The sequence below is a fragment of the Thamnophis sirtalis genome, unplaced genomic scaffold (assembly GCF_051295495.1).
Source record: "Thamnophis sirtalis isolate CommonGarterSnake01/CBP01778 unplaced genomic scaffold, rThaSir2_p1.2 scaffold_6, whole genome shotgun sequence".
In the NCBI taxonomy this organism is placed as follows: domain Eukaryota; kingdom Metazoa; phylum Chordata; class Lepidosauria; order Squamata; family Natricidae; genus Thamnophis; species Thamnophis sirtalis.
In genome coordinates this window covers 110,805,091-110,825,888 of record NW_028261386.1, presented here as the reverse complement: position 1 = coordinate 110,825,888, position 20,798 = coordinate 110,805,091, and the positions used below count along the sequence as shown (strand labels likewise).

General features: G+C 40.0%; 1 protein-coding gene across 1 annotated transcript in view; it reads right to left on the bottom strand.

Annotated features, from left to right (window-relative positions):
* Positions 1–20,798, bottom strand: part of FAXC (failed axon connections homolog, metaxin like GST domain containing) — a 31,628-nt gene that overhangs the window by 6,660 nt on the left and 4,170 nt on the right. Inside the window, exons 2-5 of the mRNA XM_014051833.2 lie at positions 13,328–13,463; positions 11,093–11,289; positions 6,554–6,771; positions 3,732–3,848 (exon numbers count right to left, since the gene is read on the bottom strand). Coding sequence (XP_013907308.1) covers positions 3,732–3,848; positions 6,554–6,771; positions 11,093–11,289; positions 13,328–13,463 — 668 coding nt within the window. The remainder of the gene's footprint in view (positions 1–3,731; positions 3,849–6,553; positions 6,772–11,092; positions 11,290–13,327; positions 13,464–20,798) is intronic.

Here is a 20,798-nt window from a genome sequence, read left to right as displayed (position 1 = left end):
CAAAAAGCAGGATGGTGAGTGAAAGATTATGATAGTCCTGCAAGCTAATCCAATTAGGTAAAGATCATCTTCAAGTGGAGGGTGGGGAATGGAGTATGAAGACTCTGTATAATCCTCTAGTGCTTGTAATTTAGCCTCCTGATATCCTGGGGCTTTGGGGGTGGGGGGATACTATGAGGTTTACTTATTTATTTATGCATTTGTTTTCTAATTAGTAACAAGAAGAAGCAAAAGAACAAAACATAAAAATGATAGTGATACATCCATTATTAAAAAAAGGGGGAGGGAGGAGAACAACATAAAAAGTGCTCTAGCAAAAAGTGAAAAATATACAACAAAAATCCCCATAATACATGTCAGGGGTCAGCAACCCGTGGCTCTGGAGCCGCATGTGGCTCTTTCATCCCTCTGCTGCATCTCCCTGTCACCGGTCGCCTCCACAATTGATACGGCTTTCAGTTAGGACAGGTAGAGGAAAAAGGATGCCGCACTAGCAGGAGACCCCTATGGTGAGGGAACCGGACTTCCGGTTGGCTCCAGAATTGAATTTAGGACCTTTGTGGATCCTTGAGTGTTTACGGTTGCCAACCCCTGGTATATGTCATTACAACAATAAACAATTGCAATTCTATATAATGTATTTTTCGGACTATAAGACACACCGGAGTATAAGATGCACCATGATTTTGAAGAGGTAAATTTTTTTAAAAAGTTTTTGCACTCTGCAGGCAAAACAAAAAAAGGGCATGCAGAGCTTTGGGAGGCTTGTAGTGTGCTCCTGGGGGGGGGGGACGAGCTAAAATGGCCCACTTTTGGCTCATTTTTGCCCTTCCCAACACCCAGGAGCATTTTGCAAGCTTCTCAAAGCCTCTACACCAGTGGTGGGTTGCAGGCAGTATGCCCCGGTACGGGCATACCAGTGCCTGCCCGGAGTGCCTGCCCGGGTACCGTTCCGGTATGGTGCTCTGGAGGGCCCACACGGCCACCCGAGCTCCTTACCTGTATTTCAGCTCTTTGGCGCTTCTGTGCATGCACACAGAGCGTATGGTGCCTGCACGACGCTCCACCAAGCAGCTAGAGTGTTGCGGAGGCATCGCAAGAGGTAAGCATGCATGTGTGTGCTGCGCATGTGTGCATGCACCCTGCGCATGTTCATATGGTGCATACCGGTTGCAATGGGATCCAGAACCCACCACTGCTCTGCATGTCCATTTTTGCAAAGGGAGTGGGGTTTCGGTAGGCCAAAAATGCTGTATTCAGTGTATAGGATGCATTCATATTTTCACCCTCTTTTTGTGGGGGGAAGGTGCGTCTTATACTCTGAAAAATACAGTATACTTGTCTAATGCAAATATTGTTCAAGGATATGTATCTTTCTAATACATTTATTTTTTCTCTTATACTATATTTTGTATAAATGACTTCCATATTTCATTATACGTGCCCATACAAAGTCTTACATTTTTGTATAGAAATATGGGAGTCATTTATACAATGAAGTTGACTAGAACAGTAATGGAGGGGTGGGGGTATTGTTATGAGCAGAATTAACAAGGCATTAAATTTTCTTTTCTCTCACCTCCTGAGTGAGGATTTTCCACCTCTTTGGTGCTAAGGTGAATTTAGCTCATAAATTAATTTCTTTTCCTACAACTAGCTGTCCTTAGATGATTTGAAGTTTTGCTAAGTGTTTGGATGGGAGACCATTGGAAAATTCCAGAGTCAGGCCTACACTGGGAAGTGGTGACAAAATCCCAAGAGAAAGCCAAAGGATCGCTCTTCCATGTTGTTGTTTTGGGGTCACCACAATTAGAGGTCAGCCTGAGGAACTTTTTTCTAGGTAGGACACAACTTTCTGAGGAAACATCTAATCTTTACAAGAGAACAGAACTTAATGATAGGCAGCAAGCCATATCAAGTGCTATTAGGTGAAAGAAACTGGAAAAAAAAGGCTTTTATTTATGTATTCATGTTATAGTTCTCTTTCTCTTCACAATGGCATAAAGTAACCATTTGCCTCACCTGTATTAGGTATTATAATTGTTTTCCTTTATCCAGACCAAGACTGGTATTATGTTGTGTTTGGACTTGGATAGCTTTCTCATTGAAGTTTTTAGCTGCAAAATGTCTAGATGCCAGATTTTCCAGTGAAAAAGAAGAGAGGACCTAATATACCAATGTCCCAAGATCAGACTTATTTATCTTAGTAGACTTATTACTCAGCCTCTTAGGTCACAGGAACCACTATAAATAATTGCAGTTCTTTAATCATATCAGGTTTCTTTTTCCATTCTTTATAAAAGGCCCTTTCGAAGATAAACAACTATACTCAGTTGCAGATATCTTACATAAAGTTTCTGGGTCTTATCCAAAAACTTCATGGAAGTCTGACACCAGGCCAGTTGGTTTCCACATAATGGGGCGTGTTATTTATGACTTGCATGTTCTTATTCTAGAACATAGGACTTTTAATGACAAATTATTCAATTTAATTCAATTCAATTCAAATAGAATTGTAATATTTATGAACAAAGGTGATGCTGAAGTCTTGTTGCTAAAAATAAACAGCACACATATAAAAAGAAAATGAACATATAAGTCACAAACATATTCAACTTTTGGGGGAATAGGGTAAGGGTGTATGCCTGTGATGTAGAGTCTTAAAGAGTTGTTACATTTGCCCATAATACTGTAAGACTCAGTTTCACTTTAGAGAAATAGTAGCATACATTTAATGTGCAGCCTATGCACCATCTATTGCAAACAGTTGTTGCTAGGATTATCAAAGGCAGCTGTCAAGTTTTAATAGAAAAAAATGAGGTATATGCTTTCAGAATAAATGAATGAAATACAACATCGGAACTATATCAAAAGCAGTGATGGTGCTGGTTCTTTATATTGTCACACTTCCTTGAACACATACTTGTCCTTGTGCAACACTCAATCCCATTAACCAGTAAATTCATGGCCCTTGGGACAGGTTAATGAGAAGCCTTGCCATATTGCCTCCCGTGCATTATTTGTGAGGATCACCCTAACATTTTTTAAATAAATTCACTTTATACAACACTGTTGCCTTTAGATTTGTTGAGTTATAAGTCCCAGGAAACTCGATTAGCATTGATCAGATAAACTGGGACTTGTGGAGCATGGATTCCAATATCAATCTGAACAAAGTGGTCTAAATTATCTACGGCCCTCTGGAAGGCTGTTAAAGCAAAAGCTTGGAGATAGCAGGAAATTCCAATGGGATTTATTTGCAACTAACACTATTTGATTGCTTATTTAGCATCCTATGACTATCACTAAGGGTTGTATCTTATTATTATTCCTGAATGTTTTTTTATGTAAACTGAGAGCATATGCACCAAAGACACATTCCTTGTGTGTCCAATCACACTTGGCCAATAAAGAATTCTGATCTATTCTATATCATCCATTCCACAGCTCATAACCTATGCATCCTTTTACTGTATTAGTAGATGTTACTCTCACATGAGGAGTTCTGGATTCATATTTTCTTAACCATCAAAGCACTATGCTAGCTAAAGCAATCAGAATATACTCTAAAATAATCTAATTAAAGTTATGGCAGAAATGTCCTTCCTCCTTATTCACACATTTTTGGTTAGTGCATGACTAAGGCTTGAAGGTGACCCATAACAGGAGCTGGTGTTGTTGTTTTTCCTTATCACCATCCTATGTTCTTGCTGGATTTAAAGCATTCATACCTTTAATGAGTCGCTCCGGTCTAGTTCCAGGCAACGTCCACATTGCTTGAGCCAGATGACCAAACACCGTAGCATCTAAAGTAGAAAGCCTAGGTCCCATGATGTACTTTTTATCGCCTAGAAAAATAAACAGATGTCAAAAAACATTTAAGCGGGTTGTGATATTTTATTTTGCTTGTCTTTCTTAATGCATGCCCTATGTTTCGGTCTCATATTGCTTCATGCTTGCTAATACCTTCAAAAAAATAAACGTAGCAGTCACCACATGACAGCTTGCATTGATACATACACTTACTCTGTAAAATGGAACTAGTTGTTGTGATCTCTAGTCCTTCATGGATGTTTCACTAATTGACCTTTTTTTAATGGAACTTTCAGTATATGTTTGGTTATATCTGAAGTCTGTTGCTCTTAAAATTTTTACAGATTTGTGTTGACACAGTTTTTTTCACAGCCAAATAAAAACACACATATACACACACTTTGTTGCATATGCATTGTGGCATTTGATAAGATTTGTGTAGGAGATGACCAGGCTGAACCCGAGGGAGGGGTCAAACGCGTCATCAGTCTCAATTCCCTTCACACCCATAAGAGATCTAAGCCGAGCCCCCCCTTGAATTCCTTTGACTTATCTACCGCCAATTTCCTTTGACAGTTAGTAGTTCATATTCTTGTACAAAGCATGGGCTTGCAATAAACTTTTATGTTCATTTTAAACTGTCTGGACTTCCTGGTTTTCCTATGCTTGACAATTTGTTTCCCCAATGCAGTTGACTCTTAGTTATGGCAAAAATCATAAATTCCAAACAATTTTTTTAGCCAATAAGCAGCCATTTTTCCAGGTGGCTAGGCAAAATGCAGATGATGATACCCAATCCCAGGAACATACCATTTCTCCAATGTCTCAACAAAGGTAAGAGCTTATGCAGTATGAGATTATATGGCAATTCAATATCTCGCTATGTATTTCCTGCCCAAAGAAATTCCTTGTTCAGTTTTTGCAGTGGAGATGATATCACGACAAGCAAACTCGCTCTATAAATGGGAATAGCAATCCCTCGCCCATTGTTGGAATGGAACGGAATTCAGCAACCTTGCTGATAGAAATGTATCTTCAATGAACAACTCTTGTGACTCAACTCAGCCATGGAGCTTCTCCAGTAGGGCTTCAAGAGGGATGGAACATTTAGGTGACTCAAACAGGCTATTATTTTTAATGAGTTTTAATGAGGGGAGTTTTATAATAACTTAATATACTTTCCGGAAGACAATCTGAATCTTAGAATTCTGATTCAGGCCTCCAGTAACTGAACTAATTTGCTGTCTCTTTCATCAGAAAGTTACTTTGCACAGATGTGATTCAGATTTAATAGGCAACACTATATTGGATTGGATTGGATTGGATTGGATTGAATACGTTATTTGGCCAGGTATGATTAGACACATAATAAATTTACCTCTGGTGCAGAAGCTCTCAGTGTACATGCGAAGCAACAGAATAATGATAATAATAATAATAATAATAATAATAATAATAATACCAATATGAGGGGATAGTAAAGAAGACAACAAGAAGGATAAATAGTAATACTATTGCCATACTACATGGGTAAATATACACAGACATTAGATAGCACTGTATGAATTAAGTGCTCAGCAGAGTGATGGCACAAGAGGAAAAAACTGCTCCTGTGTTTTGTTTTGTTTTGTTTTGTTTTGTCATGCAATGTTCTGTAGCGCTGTCTCAAGGGGAAGAATTGAAATAGTTTATGTCCAGGATATAAGGAGTCTGCAAATATTTTTTTAGCTTTCCTTCTGACCTGCGCAATATACAGGTCTTCTATGGAAGGCAGGCTGGTTGCAATGTTTTTTTTTCTGCAGTCTTAATTATCTGTTGGTTGCTGTACCAATCCAGACAGTTATAGAAATACAACTGACAGATGCAAATCTTTCCAAACATTGTACTGTTAAATAGAACGAATGCTTCTTATAATGTCTCATATGAAACCCTAATACTGAAACTGTGCATTAGAGTATTGGTGAACATAGGCCATAATGATAAGCCAGGAGCCTTCACATCCTTTCAAGAAATGAAGAGGTTTCTGGAAAGGAATTTGACAGTTTCTGACTTGGGCCAACTCTTCATTCTAAATTAGAAGTTTCAAGTTTCAATGAATGTGTACATTTCAACTCATTCCATTCCAATGAATTGCAGTACTGTAAGCTACACAAGGAACTGCACAAAGAATACTAATACTGCCAAACAATTTGGGTAGGTACTAAGTCAAACTGATCCTTGCAGAGGATTCATTATTAAAGAAATTATTATTCTTGAAGTCACTTATCAATTCCATGTTAAAACACAGCCTGCTCAGCTCATGGCCTACTAACTCCATTAACTGGCCTGGTTTAACCAAACCAGTATAACAGAGAAATACTGACTTAATAGAAGCTTTAGTTAGAACTGTTCACAGTGGAACAGGAAAAGTTGTACTATAATATACATAATCCTCAACAAAGAACTTTAATGGAGCCTGCCCATTATGGTCTTATGTCTTAACAGTTGTAAAATGGGTCAGTCATGTGGCCTATTGGTTTCTACAACCTTTTTTGTGGAAACAATAAGTCAAGGATTCTCTGTACTTCATACCAGTTTAACTGAATGGGTTATTAGTCATGCAGGCCCATGTAAATTCAGTAAGTTCACGACAGTCACATGACTAGCTAAAAGTAATAATTTGAAGTTTAACCAAACACCAGAAATTGCAAAGGAAGAAAGATTGTGCCTAGAGAACTTAATGAAATGTACTGTTCATTACCCAGAAGATTGGCCAACGAGCGCATATCTTTCTCCATCAGCTTGTATATTTCTTCCTCAGAGAAGCGGCCAATGCCATGTCCGTACATTTCCCGCTTCACAATTCCTTTGGTTATGTGGCAGAGAATCCACTTCAGTAGGTCACTAAAGGGCCCACCAAGAGAAAGCATCTTCTGGGTCTCATGGAGATTGTCCACCCATTGGCAATAGGCTAAGGTCCTAAACATTGAAGACAACCACAACATTGATTTCCAGCAGTGCTATAACTGCAGTAAAGAAACACAGAATATGAGAAGACGGCAGCTTCCCCATCGTTGACCTTATTGTACTAGATAGGAAACGTACTTCAAAGAAGCACCAACTGGATATCGGGCAACATCAACCTATCTTTGCATCCAGAAACAAACTTTAGCAATCAAGCTCTCATGGCAAATACCAGTTGAGGGAAGAATGGACTACAACATCTTACTGTTGATTGCACTTTCAAAAAGGGAGGGGAAAAACTAGGTGGTTAAATGATTTATGAAATCATTTGCTTTAATAAAATGTGCAACATTTTTTTAAAAGACTGAGGCTTGTCTAAAGGATTTTTATGCAGAAGTAGAAATGGTTCCACCGCCTACTGCAGCTTCCTCCAAACTAATGCCCTATTGATACCTTGGACTTCTCTATAAACCACAGCTAAAAAGGTGAACATTTGCAGAAGTGCAGTCCAAAACAACTGGAAGAGTGCAAGTTGGAGAAGTCATGGTTGTAATTCTCGTGAAAGGACTTTTTATGTCCACTTTACAATGTTTGCCCTTGGTCACTTTTTGGAGCCATCTAGTGCTACTTGCCACCTCATGTTCTCTTTCAACTTTAAGGATTGATGCTCCTATTTCATATATTCCTTTTCCCTTTCTTCCCAATCCCTTTTTTTCATTTTCAAAAATCATATTGTTTAGATTTCTGGCTTGTAAACATTAAGTATCTCGTGTTTATTACAGTTTGTACGCCATTCTAGGTGATTATTGGTGGAAGAGCAGGGTGAAGCTGCTTGATGTAAAATAAACACTCTAGCTATGGAAAACTGATGAAAGTACAACCTCTATTGTAAAAGTGAGTTGGTCCCTTTTTGCACTTCCAATATCAGCAACTGCAAATGAATGATGAAGGAAAAGTTGTGAAGCAAAGGAATTGTCATGCAGATTGATAATAACAGATGGGACAAATATTTGAGGGTGAAAATTATGTTGCATGGGATTGTTAATTCTCCTTCACAACAGTAACCTCACACAGCCCTCTCCTGAATATGTACATAACTATTAGGAAAGCAGAACAAACCTTAGCTTCAAAAGGAGAGGGAGAGACTGCCATGAAAACAGGCTCAGTAGTTTCCCAGCAATATGCGGGATAAAATATTTATAAAGCCCAGAGTATTTTCTAAGTGGGATCAGTTCAGGTCACATCCTGACAGAGCTTATCTACTACCTTTCCCATTGCTCACAACTTCTGAATCAAGTTAAATCACCTCAGCTGATATTAGGGAACTTGGCCTGGAATGAGGAAAACAGAATGCAGGCTATCAGGTGACCATAATGGTTGATGATAGGTCTTTCTCACAACATGTACTTTGTGTAACCTAAATACTGGTAGTCCTCGACTTATGACAACCATTGAGCCCAACATTTCTGTTGCTAAACGAGAGATTTGTTAAGTGAGTTTTGCTCCATTTTGCGACATTTCTTGCCACAGTTGTTAAGTGACCCACTGCAGGTGTTAAGTTAGTCACATGGATGTTAAATCAATATGACTTCCCCACTGACTTTCCCGGTGAGAAGGTCACATGGCCCCAGGGAACTAAAGATAAAGGTAAAGGTTCCCCTCGCACATATGTGCTAGTCGTTCCCAACTCTAGGGGGCGGTGCTCATCTCCGTTTCAAAGCCAAAAAGCCAGCGTTGTCCGAAGACACCTCCGTAGTCATGTGGCTGGCATGACTAAACACCGAAGGTGCACGGAACACTGTTACCTTCCCGCCAAAGGTGGTTCCTATTTTTCTACTTGCATTTTTGCATGCTTTCGAACTGCTAGGTTGGCAGAAGCTGGGACAAGTAACGGGAGCTTACTCCGTTACACAGTGCTAGGGATTCGAACCACCAAACTACCAATCTTTCTGATCGACAAGCTCAGCGTCTTAGTCACTGAGCCACCGTGTCCCTAGGGCACTACAACCATCATTAATATGAACCAGTTACCAAGCATCCAAATTTTGATCATATGACCATGGGGATAGTCAGCGGCCGTGTGAAAAACAATCACAAGTTACCTTTTTCAATCCCATTGTAATTTTAAATGGTCACTAAACAAATTACTGTAAGCCAAGGACTACCTGTAACACCAAATACACCTATCAGGCACTCCCGCCAGGTGATTTTGAGAACTCTTGAAAATATTGATATTGAGAGCTCAGTAGTTTGGTTAGTGCTGGCAGAAATCATTCAGGAACAGCTACAAAATGAGCCAAGTTATTTCCTTGGTTTTTTTTTTTTAAATAAAAGATGAGCAAATATTTAGGGGTGGGAGGGGATTCATCCAGGATAGAGCACAATGACCCATACAAATTACAGCTGCTGAGAGCTTGGAGAGAAGAGAGAAAAACACCAGGAGAAAGAGCAGATGCTTTGCTGCAGATTTTGCGGATCTGTGTCTTAATTATTTACGAAGAGAAGCATCTCATTCAAATGGAAGGGGGGAAAAACACATCAATAGAGGCACGTACAAAGCAGATAACAAGGGAGTAGTTTGTCTTTTGCTCCTGTGGCCTGAGCCTCTGCTGCTGAACAGGAAGGCTTAAGAAAGGTACCGAAGATGTAAAAGTATTTTACATTTGACCTGTGCTGATGTGTTTTCCTTAAAGTTACCAGTAACCTACCAATTGCATTTGTAAGCAGGTATTTTTGTCCCTTCTTGTTTTCTTCCCTATACAGTATTTGCCTCGTTTATCTCTCCCCGCCCCTTATTCACTTTATATACATGTGGCATGAGAGCCCTCAGGATCCTAGAAAATGATTCTAAAACTGTTCCAAATGCTTTTGCCAAAAAGCCATCCTTTCAAACAAACCAAGAGAAAGACTCTGCGTTTGCCTGCAAGCGTATTTCAAAAGTTGAATTGTGTTCTTTAACTTCCACCTGCTAGTTTTGTTAAAGACAAATGTGTACCTACTGTCTCAAACCCTCGACTATATATTCTGAAAGCCAACCTCCCTTCAGCTGAGTGTTTTGTGTTTTTATCTCCTCCTTCTACCCCATCAACTAATTGATGCATTAGCCTATTTTGGGAAACACTTTGGTGGGAAGGAAAATTAACTCCACATAAGACAAGGTATTTTTAGGAACATGAAACCCCTCGATGGTGCTTTACTTATTTCATTATCATCAATCCTCCACATCAGGAAGAAGAAAACATTATGTTGGCTCAATGAGAATTATTTTTTTTAAAAGAATAATCTGGGTGCAAATTAATGAGAGGAAACTAAGTTATATATTTTCAGTCACTTTTATTATGCTTTCACCTAATCATTTTATAACGGGGTGTCAAACTCAATTTCATTGAAGACCACATGAGAGTTGTGTTTGACCACAAGGAGTTGGGCTGGGCATGGTCAGGATGGGCATGGCCAGCTCGACATCACTTGTGTCGGGGCACCTCTGGAGTCCCAAGAAAACAGGCTCCTGAGTTCCGTTTTAGGTTGCGATGGCCTCCTGCAACCCTCTGCCAGTGAAAACAGCTTGGGAGAGCTGTCCATGGCCCTCCCGAGCTCCGTTTTTACTAGCAGAGGCACCGGAAGTCAGTCCTTTGCTGTTTCCAGGGTGGCCTCACAGGCTAGATCTAAGCACCCCGTAGGCCGGATCCAGACAACGAGCCTTGAGTTTGACACCCGTTTTATAACTATTGCATCACTTTGTAGCCCATTAAATAAACTAAATGGATATAAACTTAGAAAATGGCACAATGTTTAGAGAATCATTGCAAAATCTAAAAAGTGATAGATGTGTGTGTGTGCGCACGCGCACACACATTTGCACTCATTTCTCCTTTAAAATAGGGGTGAGCCATTATTTTAATTTCTTCATTTTGGGTTTATTCCTCATTTATCTCACTTTTTATTATGTCCCTGCCCACTGTGGCTACAAAACGTTTGCTAATGTGCACTAACAGGCCCAGACACCACCATGCTGAGTTAACAAGGGTTAAACTGGAGAGATGAATGTCTTCTTCTGAAAGTGGGTAAAACTTTCCATGGGGTTAGTGGCTCTTACAAGAGAAATCTCCCAAATGTGCATTAAGTCTAAGTGTATTCAAGTACTTTGAGCAAAATCTCCCTTAAGGTCTTGCCATACAGGTAGCTAAAGGGACAAACACATTGGCAGCTGGCCCACTGCACACACTGCATGCAGTCCTGTGCTCCTCACAAAAACTGTAAATGTCTCACAGGGCCATTAAATGCAGCTACATCCTTTAATTCTTTCAAGAGCACTCCTATTCCTATGTCAACTTACCAGTAGAAGTGCTCCTCCACCATTTTTGTTACTGCTCTAGAAACAGCTCTCTCATGTTGGCCAAGGTGTTTGTTTAAATTCACTCCAAGCTTCTCTTCCAAAAAATCAATAATGAACTCTGTGCCGGATACCTTTTTGCGATTGTATTCGATCCATGGCATTTTCCCTTGGGGAGAAAGCTTTCCATCAAAGTAGTTCTGTGAAGCAAAACAACAAAACAAAAATAAAGCAATCACATGGAAGCTAAGACAGGTTCTGCTCTTGCAATGAATTCAATTTCACTCCTCCATAAAGTTGGCATGATCACCTAATGGCATCTCAAACCTGTTTGCATATTAAATCAGGTTTTCTCTGGCACAAATGTCAAAATCTCTCTTTTTCTCTCTCCCTCTCTTAAAGTTTTGATATTGGGGTTGCAAGATCAAAAAAATATTATAGAAAACACTGATTTTCTGGTGTCATCTAGTGGTCATCTGGATTTTCATAGCCCAGATATAAGAACCAAACTGCCCTAAAGATTGAGGTAGGTTCTAACATGAAGCATAGGGAAGCCATCTATAGCAACCTATTTCAAATCACATCTGGGAGGTAGGACAGGATGGAAAGGCAAAACGTCTCTCTGACTAGTTCAATAAGTTTTAAGACAAAGGAAAGATACAGTATTTGGGCTCTGCTACAGTCTCTTTAATATCTTGGGATGACAATACTTAACAAAAAGTGTTGTTCTGGGGAAAATAGGAGAAGGAAGGAGTGTGGTATGTTCATCACCTTGAGTTGTACATGAAAAAACAGGAAAAATATCTTTTTCAAATGTTATAATGCAAGTACAAAACCTTTTCATTCCCTAGGCTTTTAAAAACTCTGCTAGGTATCAATGAATTAACAACACTTCTTTTTTATTTATTTAAATATCTATCTATTCATTGCTTTATCTACCAATCATATTTATGAGCCGTTTCCCTCACAGAACCACTCTTAAGAGGGCAACCCATGTCTTCTTATCAAAGGTGCTTTTTCAAGAGGCAAAGGGACTTTCTTTGTTTTTCCTTGAAGACATTTCACTTTTCATCAAAGAAGCTGCTTCAGAGTTCTGACAGGTGTTCTTATTTGGGTTTTTGTATTATGAAAACATTTCTATTTTAAAAAATTTAAAATATGCTTCTCATGTGGTTGCTAGGATGACAGAAAGAATACACCATCAATAATGTTTTAAGAAATAAGATCTTACGAGAGTATTGGTAATAGTATCACTGCCACTATTATTACTACTGCTACTACTATTACAACAAGTACCGGTAGTAATAATAATAATAATACATGAATGAAGACAAATATACGTGTCCCAGAATAATGTTGCAGGATACAATCTGTGTTGGTAACTGGGACCAGAGGTTATATTTTCAAACTTTCAGATGCATCTTGGAGCCCATCCTCAGGGAACTTCTCTCTAAAGTTAGGGTATGTACCATATGGCCATTCATAGTCTTTAGGAACCTTGCAGAGTGCTCTTGGGGCTGGGAAGGGCAAAATGAGCTGTTTTTTGCTCATTTTTGCCCCCTACCCCACCCTCCAGGAGCACTCTATAAGCCTCCTAAAGGCTATGCATGCCGTGTTTTCGCAAAAAGTGGGCCATTTTGGGGAGGTCTGCAGATTGCAAAAACTTTTTTTAAAATTTGCTTCTTCAAAATTTTGGTGCATCTTATACTCCGGTGCGTCTTATACTCTGAAAAATATGGAATGTACATGGGCTAGAAAGAAGTTCCCTAAAGATGGCCTCCAGCACAAGTCCAAAAGCTCGGATGACAAAACCTCTGGTCCCAGTGACCAACCCAAATTGGATCCTGCAATAATAATACAGGAACCCAGAAAAGTGTACATAACACATAGATATTTCCATATGATATTTTATGCTTTATATGAATGCTCATTCATATAATTTAAAGATACAAATAATGTAATTTTCTATACAGCACCTTTTGGATGAGGAAGATAGCAAACAAAGTTTGTGATGGAATTTTTCTTTTTGTCCATCAGTAACTCTCACATGGACATTCAGAAAAAGGGGTGGAACTTCTATCATATTCCTTTATTTTCAATCTTTGCTAGTTTTGACACTACCACACTGCAGATGCTGCTGCTTCTGATTATATCTTTAGAACCAAAAAGAACATTAAATTACATCTATTTAGGGAAGCTAAATAATTCTGGTGTAAATTTCCTGATGCACCAGATTACCTGGTAAGGCAAATCAGCCATCCTCAAGTAAGTCTCCATTTTCAAGCAGAAAGGAGATAAACTGGGAATGCCATTATTTGGCCTTGAGAATTGATGTAGGATGATGGCATCTTTTGAATCGACTTCTTGTTCTTTCCTAGAAGAAAAATAAGCAAGGAGGTTTAAAAAGCAGAAAACATTACATCTTGGAGAGCATTGAAGTACATAACACACACAAACTACAATGCAGTTGCTCAGACAGGAACTCTATTTGTCTTGTCAGAGATTACTGCCCTTGTTATTCATCATTTCTGAAGTTTCTAAAAGGCACTTAGCAATAGCAAAGTAAGCCAATAAGCCAAACTGAATTTGTATGGAAAATTACAAGCCTTTCCAAGTTTACATAATAAAGAAAAACTAAAAGAAGTAATCCTAATTTTAAAAATGAAAGCAAACACCAAAAGCACAGTGTAATTATTATGTTGCATAACTCTCAAATTCCAGATAAAACATGCAGAATTTACTTGAACTATTGATAAATAGAGACATCACCCTGACAAAGTCATCAGAATACTATGCATTGTTCATCCAATTGTTTCACTTGGTCTGATACCAAGACAGATGTCTTCATAAACTAGAAGATCATTTCAAGGAGAATTATAGACCTTTGTTTCCATACTGCCAGTACGGCCTTTGAGTCTCTTGTTGGATTCACACACTATGCTATGACATACAAAAAGCCTTTAACTTATGACAGCAGTTGGGACCAGAATTTGCATTGCTAACCAAGACTATTGAAAGTCAACCCCATTTTATGACCTTTGTGCCACAATCGTTAAGCAAATCATGCAGTTGTTTAAGCAAATCTGGATTCTCTCATTGATTTTGCTTATTGGAAGCCAGCTGGGCAGGTGGCAAATGGTGATCACATGATCCTGGGACACTGCAACTGTTGTAAAATTACCAGTTGCTAAGTGTCTGCATTTTGAACACACGACCATGGGAGTGCTGTGATGGTTATAAGTGCAAGGATTGGTTGTAAGTCAGTTTTTTCAGTACCACTGTAACTTTGAATGGTTACTAAACAAGTGGTTGTAAGTCAAGGGACTACCTGTAATGTGATTTCCTTTTATTTTGACTTAGTACAAGGATGAACTATCCATGGCATAAGGGCTATGTAAGTCTTCCAAGCCTTCATACTGAAATTCAATAGCCAAGTACCAGCTTTTGAGGGTCCTTTCTATTTGTGCTCAAATAATGCAAAATAACCGTAATTTATTCAGATTGCTTAATAATCCTAGCCTTCATTTTGAATCAGTGCCCAACTAGAAAAAAGGCAAAATTTATCATGATTTGACATTGTATATAAACACTTTGTCATTACAATCAGTTCCATTATTTACAAACATCATATGCATGATTCTGCATTTCAGCCACAACACCCTTGTCATCATGTGCCTTAATTCTTGAGTCCCTTTCCCTCCCTCCACTCAGCACTTAGGGAAAAATCTTCTTCCCGCAGAATAGGCTAATAATGCATTATCCCAGTTTCAAAATTTGACATGGATATGTTCCAGCCAACTTCCAGGAGACCGGACCAAAATTTAGCTTCAATTCCAGAAAATAAACATTACATCAATACCAAGAGACTATGAGCAGACATTGGCTTTTAGGCTAAAATATAAATTCTAAAAAATAAAGCCACAAAGAGAACAAGACTAGTGAAAGGGAAAGCAAAAACAATCTATTCCTTTCCTATTCTCCCTTCTCTCATCCTTTTTAGGGAGTTCTGTCACACCAACCTATGGATTCTTCAACTTTATCTGAGGCTGCAAAAACAAAAATAATTTGTTCTAGATCAGGGGTGTCAAACTCAAGGCCCGCAGGCTGAATCTGATCTGCAGGGTGCTTGGAACTGGCCCGTGGGGCCACCCTGGAAACAGCAAAGGACCAGCCTGCTGTGCCTCTTCCAGCAAAAACGGAGCTTGGGAGGGCCACACGCAGGCTCCGTTTTCAACTGCAAGAGTGTCCTGCAGTCCTCTGCCAGAGAAAATGTGCCCCCCACTGTCCCCGATCTCCATTTTCACAGGAAGAGGACTAGCAAAACAAACTAAAAACAAAAGGAGAAAAGTTTCCCCTTTTGCATTTGAGCATCCATGAAAAGATAGGAAAGGAGAAAGAGAAAGAGGAAAGACAAAGAAGGAAAGATGGGAAGAGCGTGAGGAAGGAAAAATAAGGAAAGAGGGGAAGGAAGGAAGGAAGGAAGGAAGGAAGGAAGGAAGGAAGGAAGGAAGGAAGGAAGGCAGGCAGGCAGGCAGGCAGGCAGGAAGGAAGGAAGGAAGGAAGGAAGGAAGGAAGGAAGGAAGGAAGGAAGGAAGGAAGAAAGAAAGATTATTGTTCTGACTTAGGCTTCCCAAGAGCATGAAGCAGGCTCCTTGTCCCGACAAAAAAACCTTTTATTAATTTACTATGAATTCTGCTCATTCACCTCTAGCAAAGTCTTTCAAGGGAGGATTTACAGTCACAGACCTTATCTGGCTTGGAGAGCTGATAAGCCGATAATTGCACAAATTGGAAAGGAGTCTCAGAAAATCACAAGCCAATTAAGTGAACTAACTGTCTCCTGCAAACTCCACTCCCCTTTTGCTCCTCTTTTATTTTCTCTGGGAGGGGTCATTCATCGTCCACCTGTGGCCTTATTCCCAAGTCTACTTCCAAGTCTGTTCTTTAGCTGTTCCCTCCGAATGTGCACATTGGGAACAGGCTCCAACTGTTCGTCTGCCTCACTGATGTCTGATTCTGAAGACAGCTGACAACTGGCATACGGCTCTGGCCTCCTCTCTGCCTCCGACACACAGCCCTCATCAGAGCCTTCCCCAGACTCAAAGACTGGCCCATGTTCCTCCCCAACCTCCTCACTGTCCGAATCTGCTGCCAGCTCCACTGGCCGCTGGTAGGCCACAACAATTATAATGAGAGGGAGGGAGGGAGGGTCTGAGGGAAGTCCTGCCTTATCACTTGGCTACCACAGGTAGCCCCGACACAAGTGATGTTGAGCTGGCCATGCACACACACACAAACCCGCTCCAAGGTCAAACATAACCCTGATGTGGCCCTCAATGAAATCAAGTTTGACACACCTGTTCTAGATTCTCCTGTGGAACCATTTCCTTTTTGCAGGCCATTAAGAGAAACTCTCATAATAACCATGATTCTGTGGGGCAAACTTGGTGCTTTAGAGATTCCATCTCCTATAACAGGGCCAACTTTCTTTCAGCTGGTCAAGCCCTTTTATTTACTGGCTCAAAGAGCTATTTTTTTACTATTTTTATTTTTATATTTTGGGGAGGGATGAGTAGTAGCTTGCTCAGTAAACATGCCTGACAACCCTATAGAGCAGTGATGGCAAACCTTTTTGGCACCGAATGGCCAAACCAGAATGTGCGTGCATGTGTGCGTGCCGAAGTGCCAGAAACCCGAAGATGAGCTGGCCGACATGCACATTCCTGTTTTTTGCCTGTTTGGGGGGGGGGGGGGGTTGGCTTGAAAAATGGCCTGAAAATGGCCTGCATTTTGGGGCCATTTTCAGGCTGTTTTTCTGGCTGTTTTCTGGGCCATTTTAAGGCCATTTTTGGCCAGGTTTTGAACCATTTTCTGGCACTCTGGGGCCCACGAAGACCAGCTGGCCGGCATATCGGAAACCAAAAGAGCAGCTGGCAATGGCGCATGTGCCCATAGAGAGGGCTCTGTGTGCCATCACGGCTATAGAGGTTTAATAAATCCATCTTATGGCTTAATTTGTTAATAACAAGAAAAAGAGGCGAAAATACAGCATCAAATGTCGGCAGTGGAACCTTGAGAAATCTTAGGACAACTTGTGATCCGCAGGCTTCTGAGCTCTGCTTTGCAACAGAATATTAATTGAGGCTGAGGACACAATCTCTCTGTGTTTAGGAACTGGGATCTAGAGAACACAACTCTCCATCAGGTTCTCCTTCTGGTTGGCAGATGCCAACAAGAAGCAAAGAAGGCTTTTGTGTTCTTATCTGTGCTGCTCACAATGGATAGGTGATTCACGAGGGATCTTGCAGTATTGGTATCTACACTGTAAGGGAATACATCTGTGGCTTTATGGCTATATTTCCTGCTCTCAAACACACTCTGTAGCTAATGATATTTTGAAACACTGACTGATTGTTGTTGTTACAAGAATATGCTTTTATGATGACTCAGGCCAACACAAATCATATTTCAGGATCAATCCATCTTATTAATTCTACAAGCTTGTGGAAAATATAGCATAAAGACATGTTTTCCCTACTTTGAGTTAACTATTTCCGATTATTTATCTATTTTTATTTATTTACTGGAACTTAAAGACCACTCTAATCCAACAAGACTCTGAAAGGTTCACATTCCCTTCTTCAGTGAGTAAAGGTAAAGGTTCCCTTCGCATAATTGTGCTGGTCGTTCCCGACTCTAGGGTGCTGTGCTCATCTCCATTTCAAAGTTGAAGAGCCAGAGTTGTCCAAAGACGACTCCATGGTCATGCGGCCGGCATTACTAAATGCCGAAGGTGCACGGAATGCTGTTACCTTCCCACCAAAGGTATATTTCTGCAAGTAATTTTCTACTTGCATTTTTTACGTGCTTTCAAACTGCTAGGTTGGCAGAAGCTGGGACAAGTAACGGGAGCTCATTCCATTACGCAGCACTAGGGATTCGAACTGCCAAACTGCTGACCTTTCTGATCGACAACCTCAGCATCTTAGCCCCTGAACCACCACGTCCCTTTTTTAATTTATATTTATTTTTTTATTTATATATTTACTGGTGCTTAAAGGCCACTCCAATCCAACAAGACTCTGAAAGATTCTTCAGTTAGAACAGTGTAAAAAAATAACAGAACTAGATTAAGTTCTAGACTAAGACTAAGCCTATAAAAATAAATAACATCCAAGCACAAGCCAGAGTATGGGATTTCCATCAATAGCTGATAACTCATGTAATATTATATGTACTAAATTTGCCTTTATTTTGCATAGATGAACAACGCGTTGAGATATAACAGGTATCTGTTTTATCTGACTTATTTAAATAAGGGCCATTTTTCCTAGCAGAATTAATCTGTCAGAACAATCTCCAGGACCATTTGCTCCCATTAATCAATACATTTACCTGTAGATTGCTGCATCAGGTACCACCCCATAACAATTAAAATTTGAAGCTATGGTTCTCAAAGAGCAAATTTCTCTGATATAGAGCTGTCCTGAAATAATGGGATTCCCAAAATTCCCACCCAACATAATTAATGGTCACACATTTGGGAATTCTTTTTGTAACTGTCCACACTCATCTAAAGAACTCGGAATTGGTGAATGCTAGTTAATAGCAATAATAAAACTACTATCCCTTATGGAGATATTTTAATTGTATTCATAAACTTGAGTTTGCTTCCGAAATTCAAATTGTTATACATAACCTTCCCTGTCCCCTTTCTTCCCACAGTAACACCATGAGATACACAGGTTGGGTTGAAAAAGAACCATCAGCACCTAATCATCCAGTGGACTGAAGTTGGATTTAAGCGTAAATCTCTCTCCTGCTAGTCTAACACCTTAAATAGACCAAACAATACCCTGGGGTATAGCAGCCAGAGTCACATAACTAATCTATGGAGAGTCTCAGAGATGACTTTTTGTTGATTACAAAAACATGTTTTGAGCAGTGGTGGGATTCAATTTTTTTTTACTACCGGTTCTGTGGGCGTGGTTTGGTGGGCGTGGCAGGGGACGAATACTATAAAATCTCCATTCCCTCCCACTCCAGGGGAAGGTTACTGCAAATTCCCATTCCCTCCCGATCAGCTGGGACTCAGGAGGCAGAGAATAGATGGGGTCGGGGCCAGTCAGAGGTGGTATTTACCGGTTCTCTGAACTACTCAAAATTTCCACTACCGGTTCCCCAGAACTGGTCAGAACCTGCTGAATACCACCTCTGGTTTTAAGTCTGAAAAGCAAAGAAAACATCAGAAAGAAATTCAAAGTGATTCTTTTTTAACTCATACAATCATAGAGTAACAAGGTTGGAAGGGACCTGGGAGGTCTTGTAGTCCAACTTCCTGATTAAGCAGGAGATCATTATGGAATGACGGAATAACAGAGTGGGATGAGACCTTAGAGATCATGTAGTCCAACCTTCTGCTCCAGGAGGACAACATTACAGAATCACAGAATCGGAAGGGACCTTGGAGGTCATCTAGTCCAACATTCTGCTCAATCAGCACAGCCTTAACAGAAATACCCTAAAATCTGGAGGGAGGGAAAAAGGAGGGGGGTTTGCTTTAATGCAAGCTTCAAAATCCAACTTTCAAGCTTCAAAACACCAAACTCCCTGAGGTATAAAAAGGAAAGAAGGGAAAACACAGTCAAGCTTTTAAGATTCTGCTATGATAGCCTACCTCCAGACATTCCTCTAAAGTCTGATCTACCTCCAAGGGCTTACCTAACCAGAACATTCCTTATTCTCTTATGTTCATTTTAAGTTCTTTCCAGCTTTACAACAACCACAACAAGTGATTAGTCTGAGTTCAATACAGTAAACATATTCACCAGAAGTAATTAAATTCAAAGTAGCAGTACATGTATACCTCCTTAGAAAAGAACCTATTAAGTGGGATTTACTCATGATTAGGATTATGCTATTACAAGGTAATAATGAATGCTAGACATACAATACAATGCAATAGCAGAGTTGGAAGGGACCTTGGAGGTCTTCTAGTCCAACCCCCTGCCTAGGCAGGAAACCCTATACTATTTCAGACAAATGGCTATCCAACATCTTGTTAAAGACTTCCAATGTTGGTACAGTCACAACTTCTGGAGGCAAGCTGTTCCACTGATTAATTGTTCTAACTGTCAGGAAATTTCTCCTCAGTTCTAAGTTGCTTCTCTCCTTGATTAGGTTCCACCCATTGCTTCTTGTTCTGCCCTCAGGTGCTTTGGAGAATAGTTTGACTCCCTCTTCTTTGTGGCAATCTCTGAGACATTGGAACACTGCTATCATGTCTCCCCTAGCCTTCTTTTCATTAAATTAGACATACCCAGTTCCTGCAATCGTTCCTCATATCTTTTAGCCTCCAGTCCCCTAATCATCTTTGTTGCTCTTCCCTGCAATCTTTCTAGAGCTTCCACATCTTTTCTACATTGTGGCGACCAAAACTGAATGCAATATTCCAAGTGTGGCCTTACCAAGGCATTATAAAGTGGTATTAACACTTCACGTGATCTTGATTCTATCCCTCTGTTTATGTAGCCTAGAACTGTGTTGGCTTTTTTGGCAGGTGCTGCACACTGCTGGCTCATATTTAAATGGTTGTCCACTAGGCTTCCAAAATCCCTCTCACAGTTACTACTATTGAGCAAGGTACCACCTATACTGTACCTGTGCATTTTGTTTTTCTTGCCTAAATGTAGAACATAATTGCTGAAGC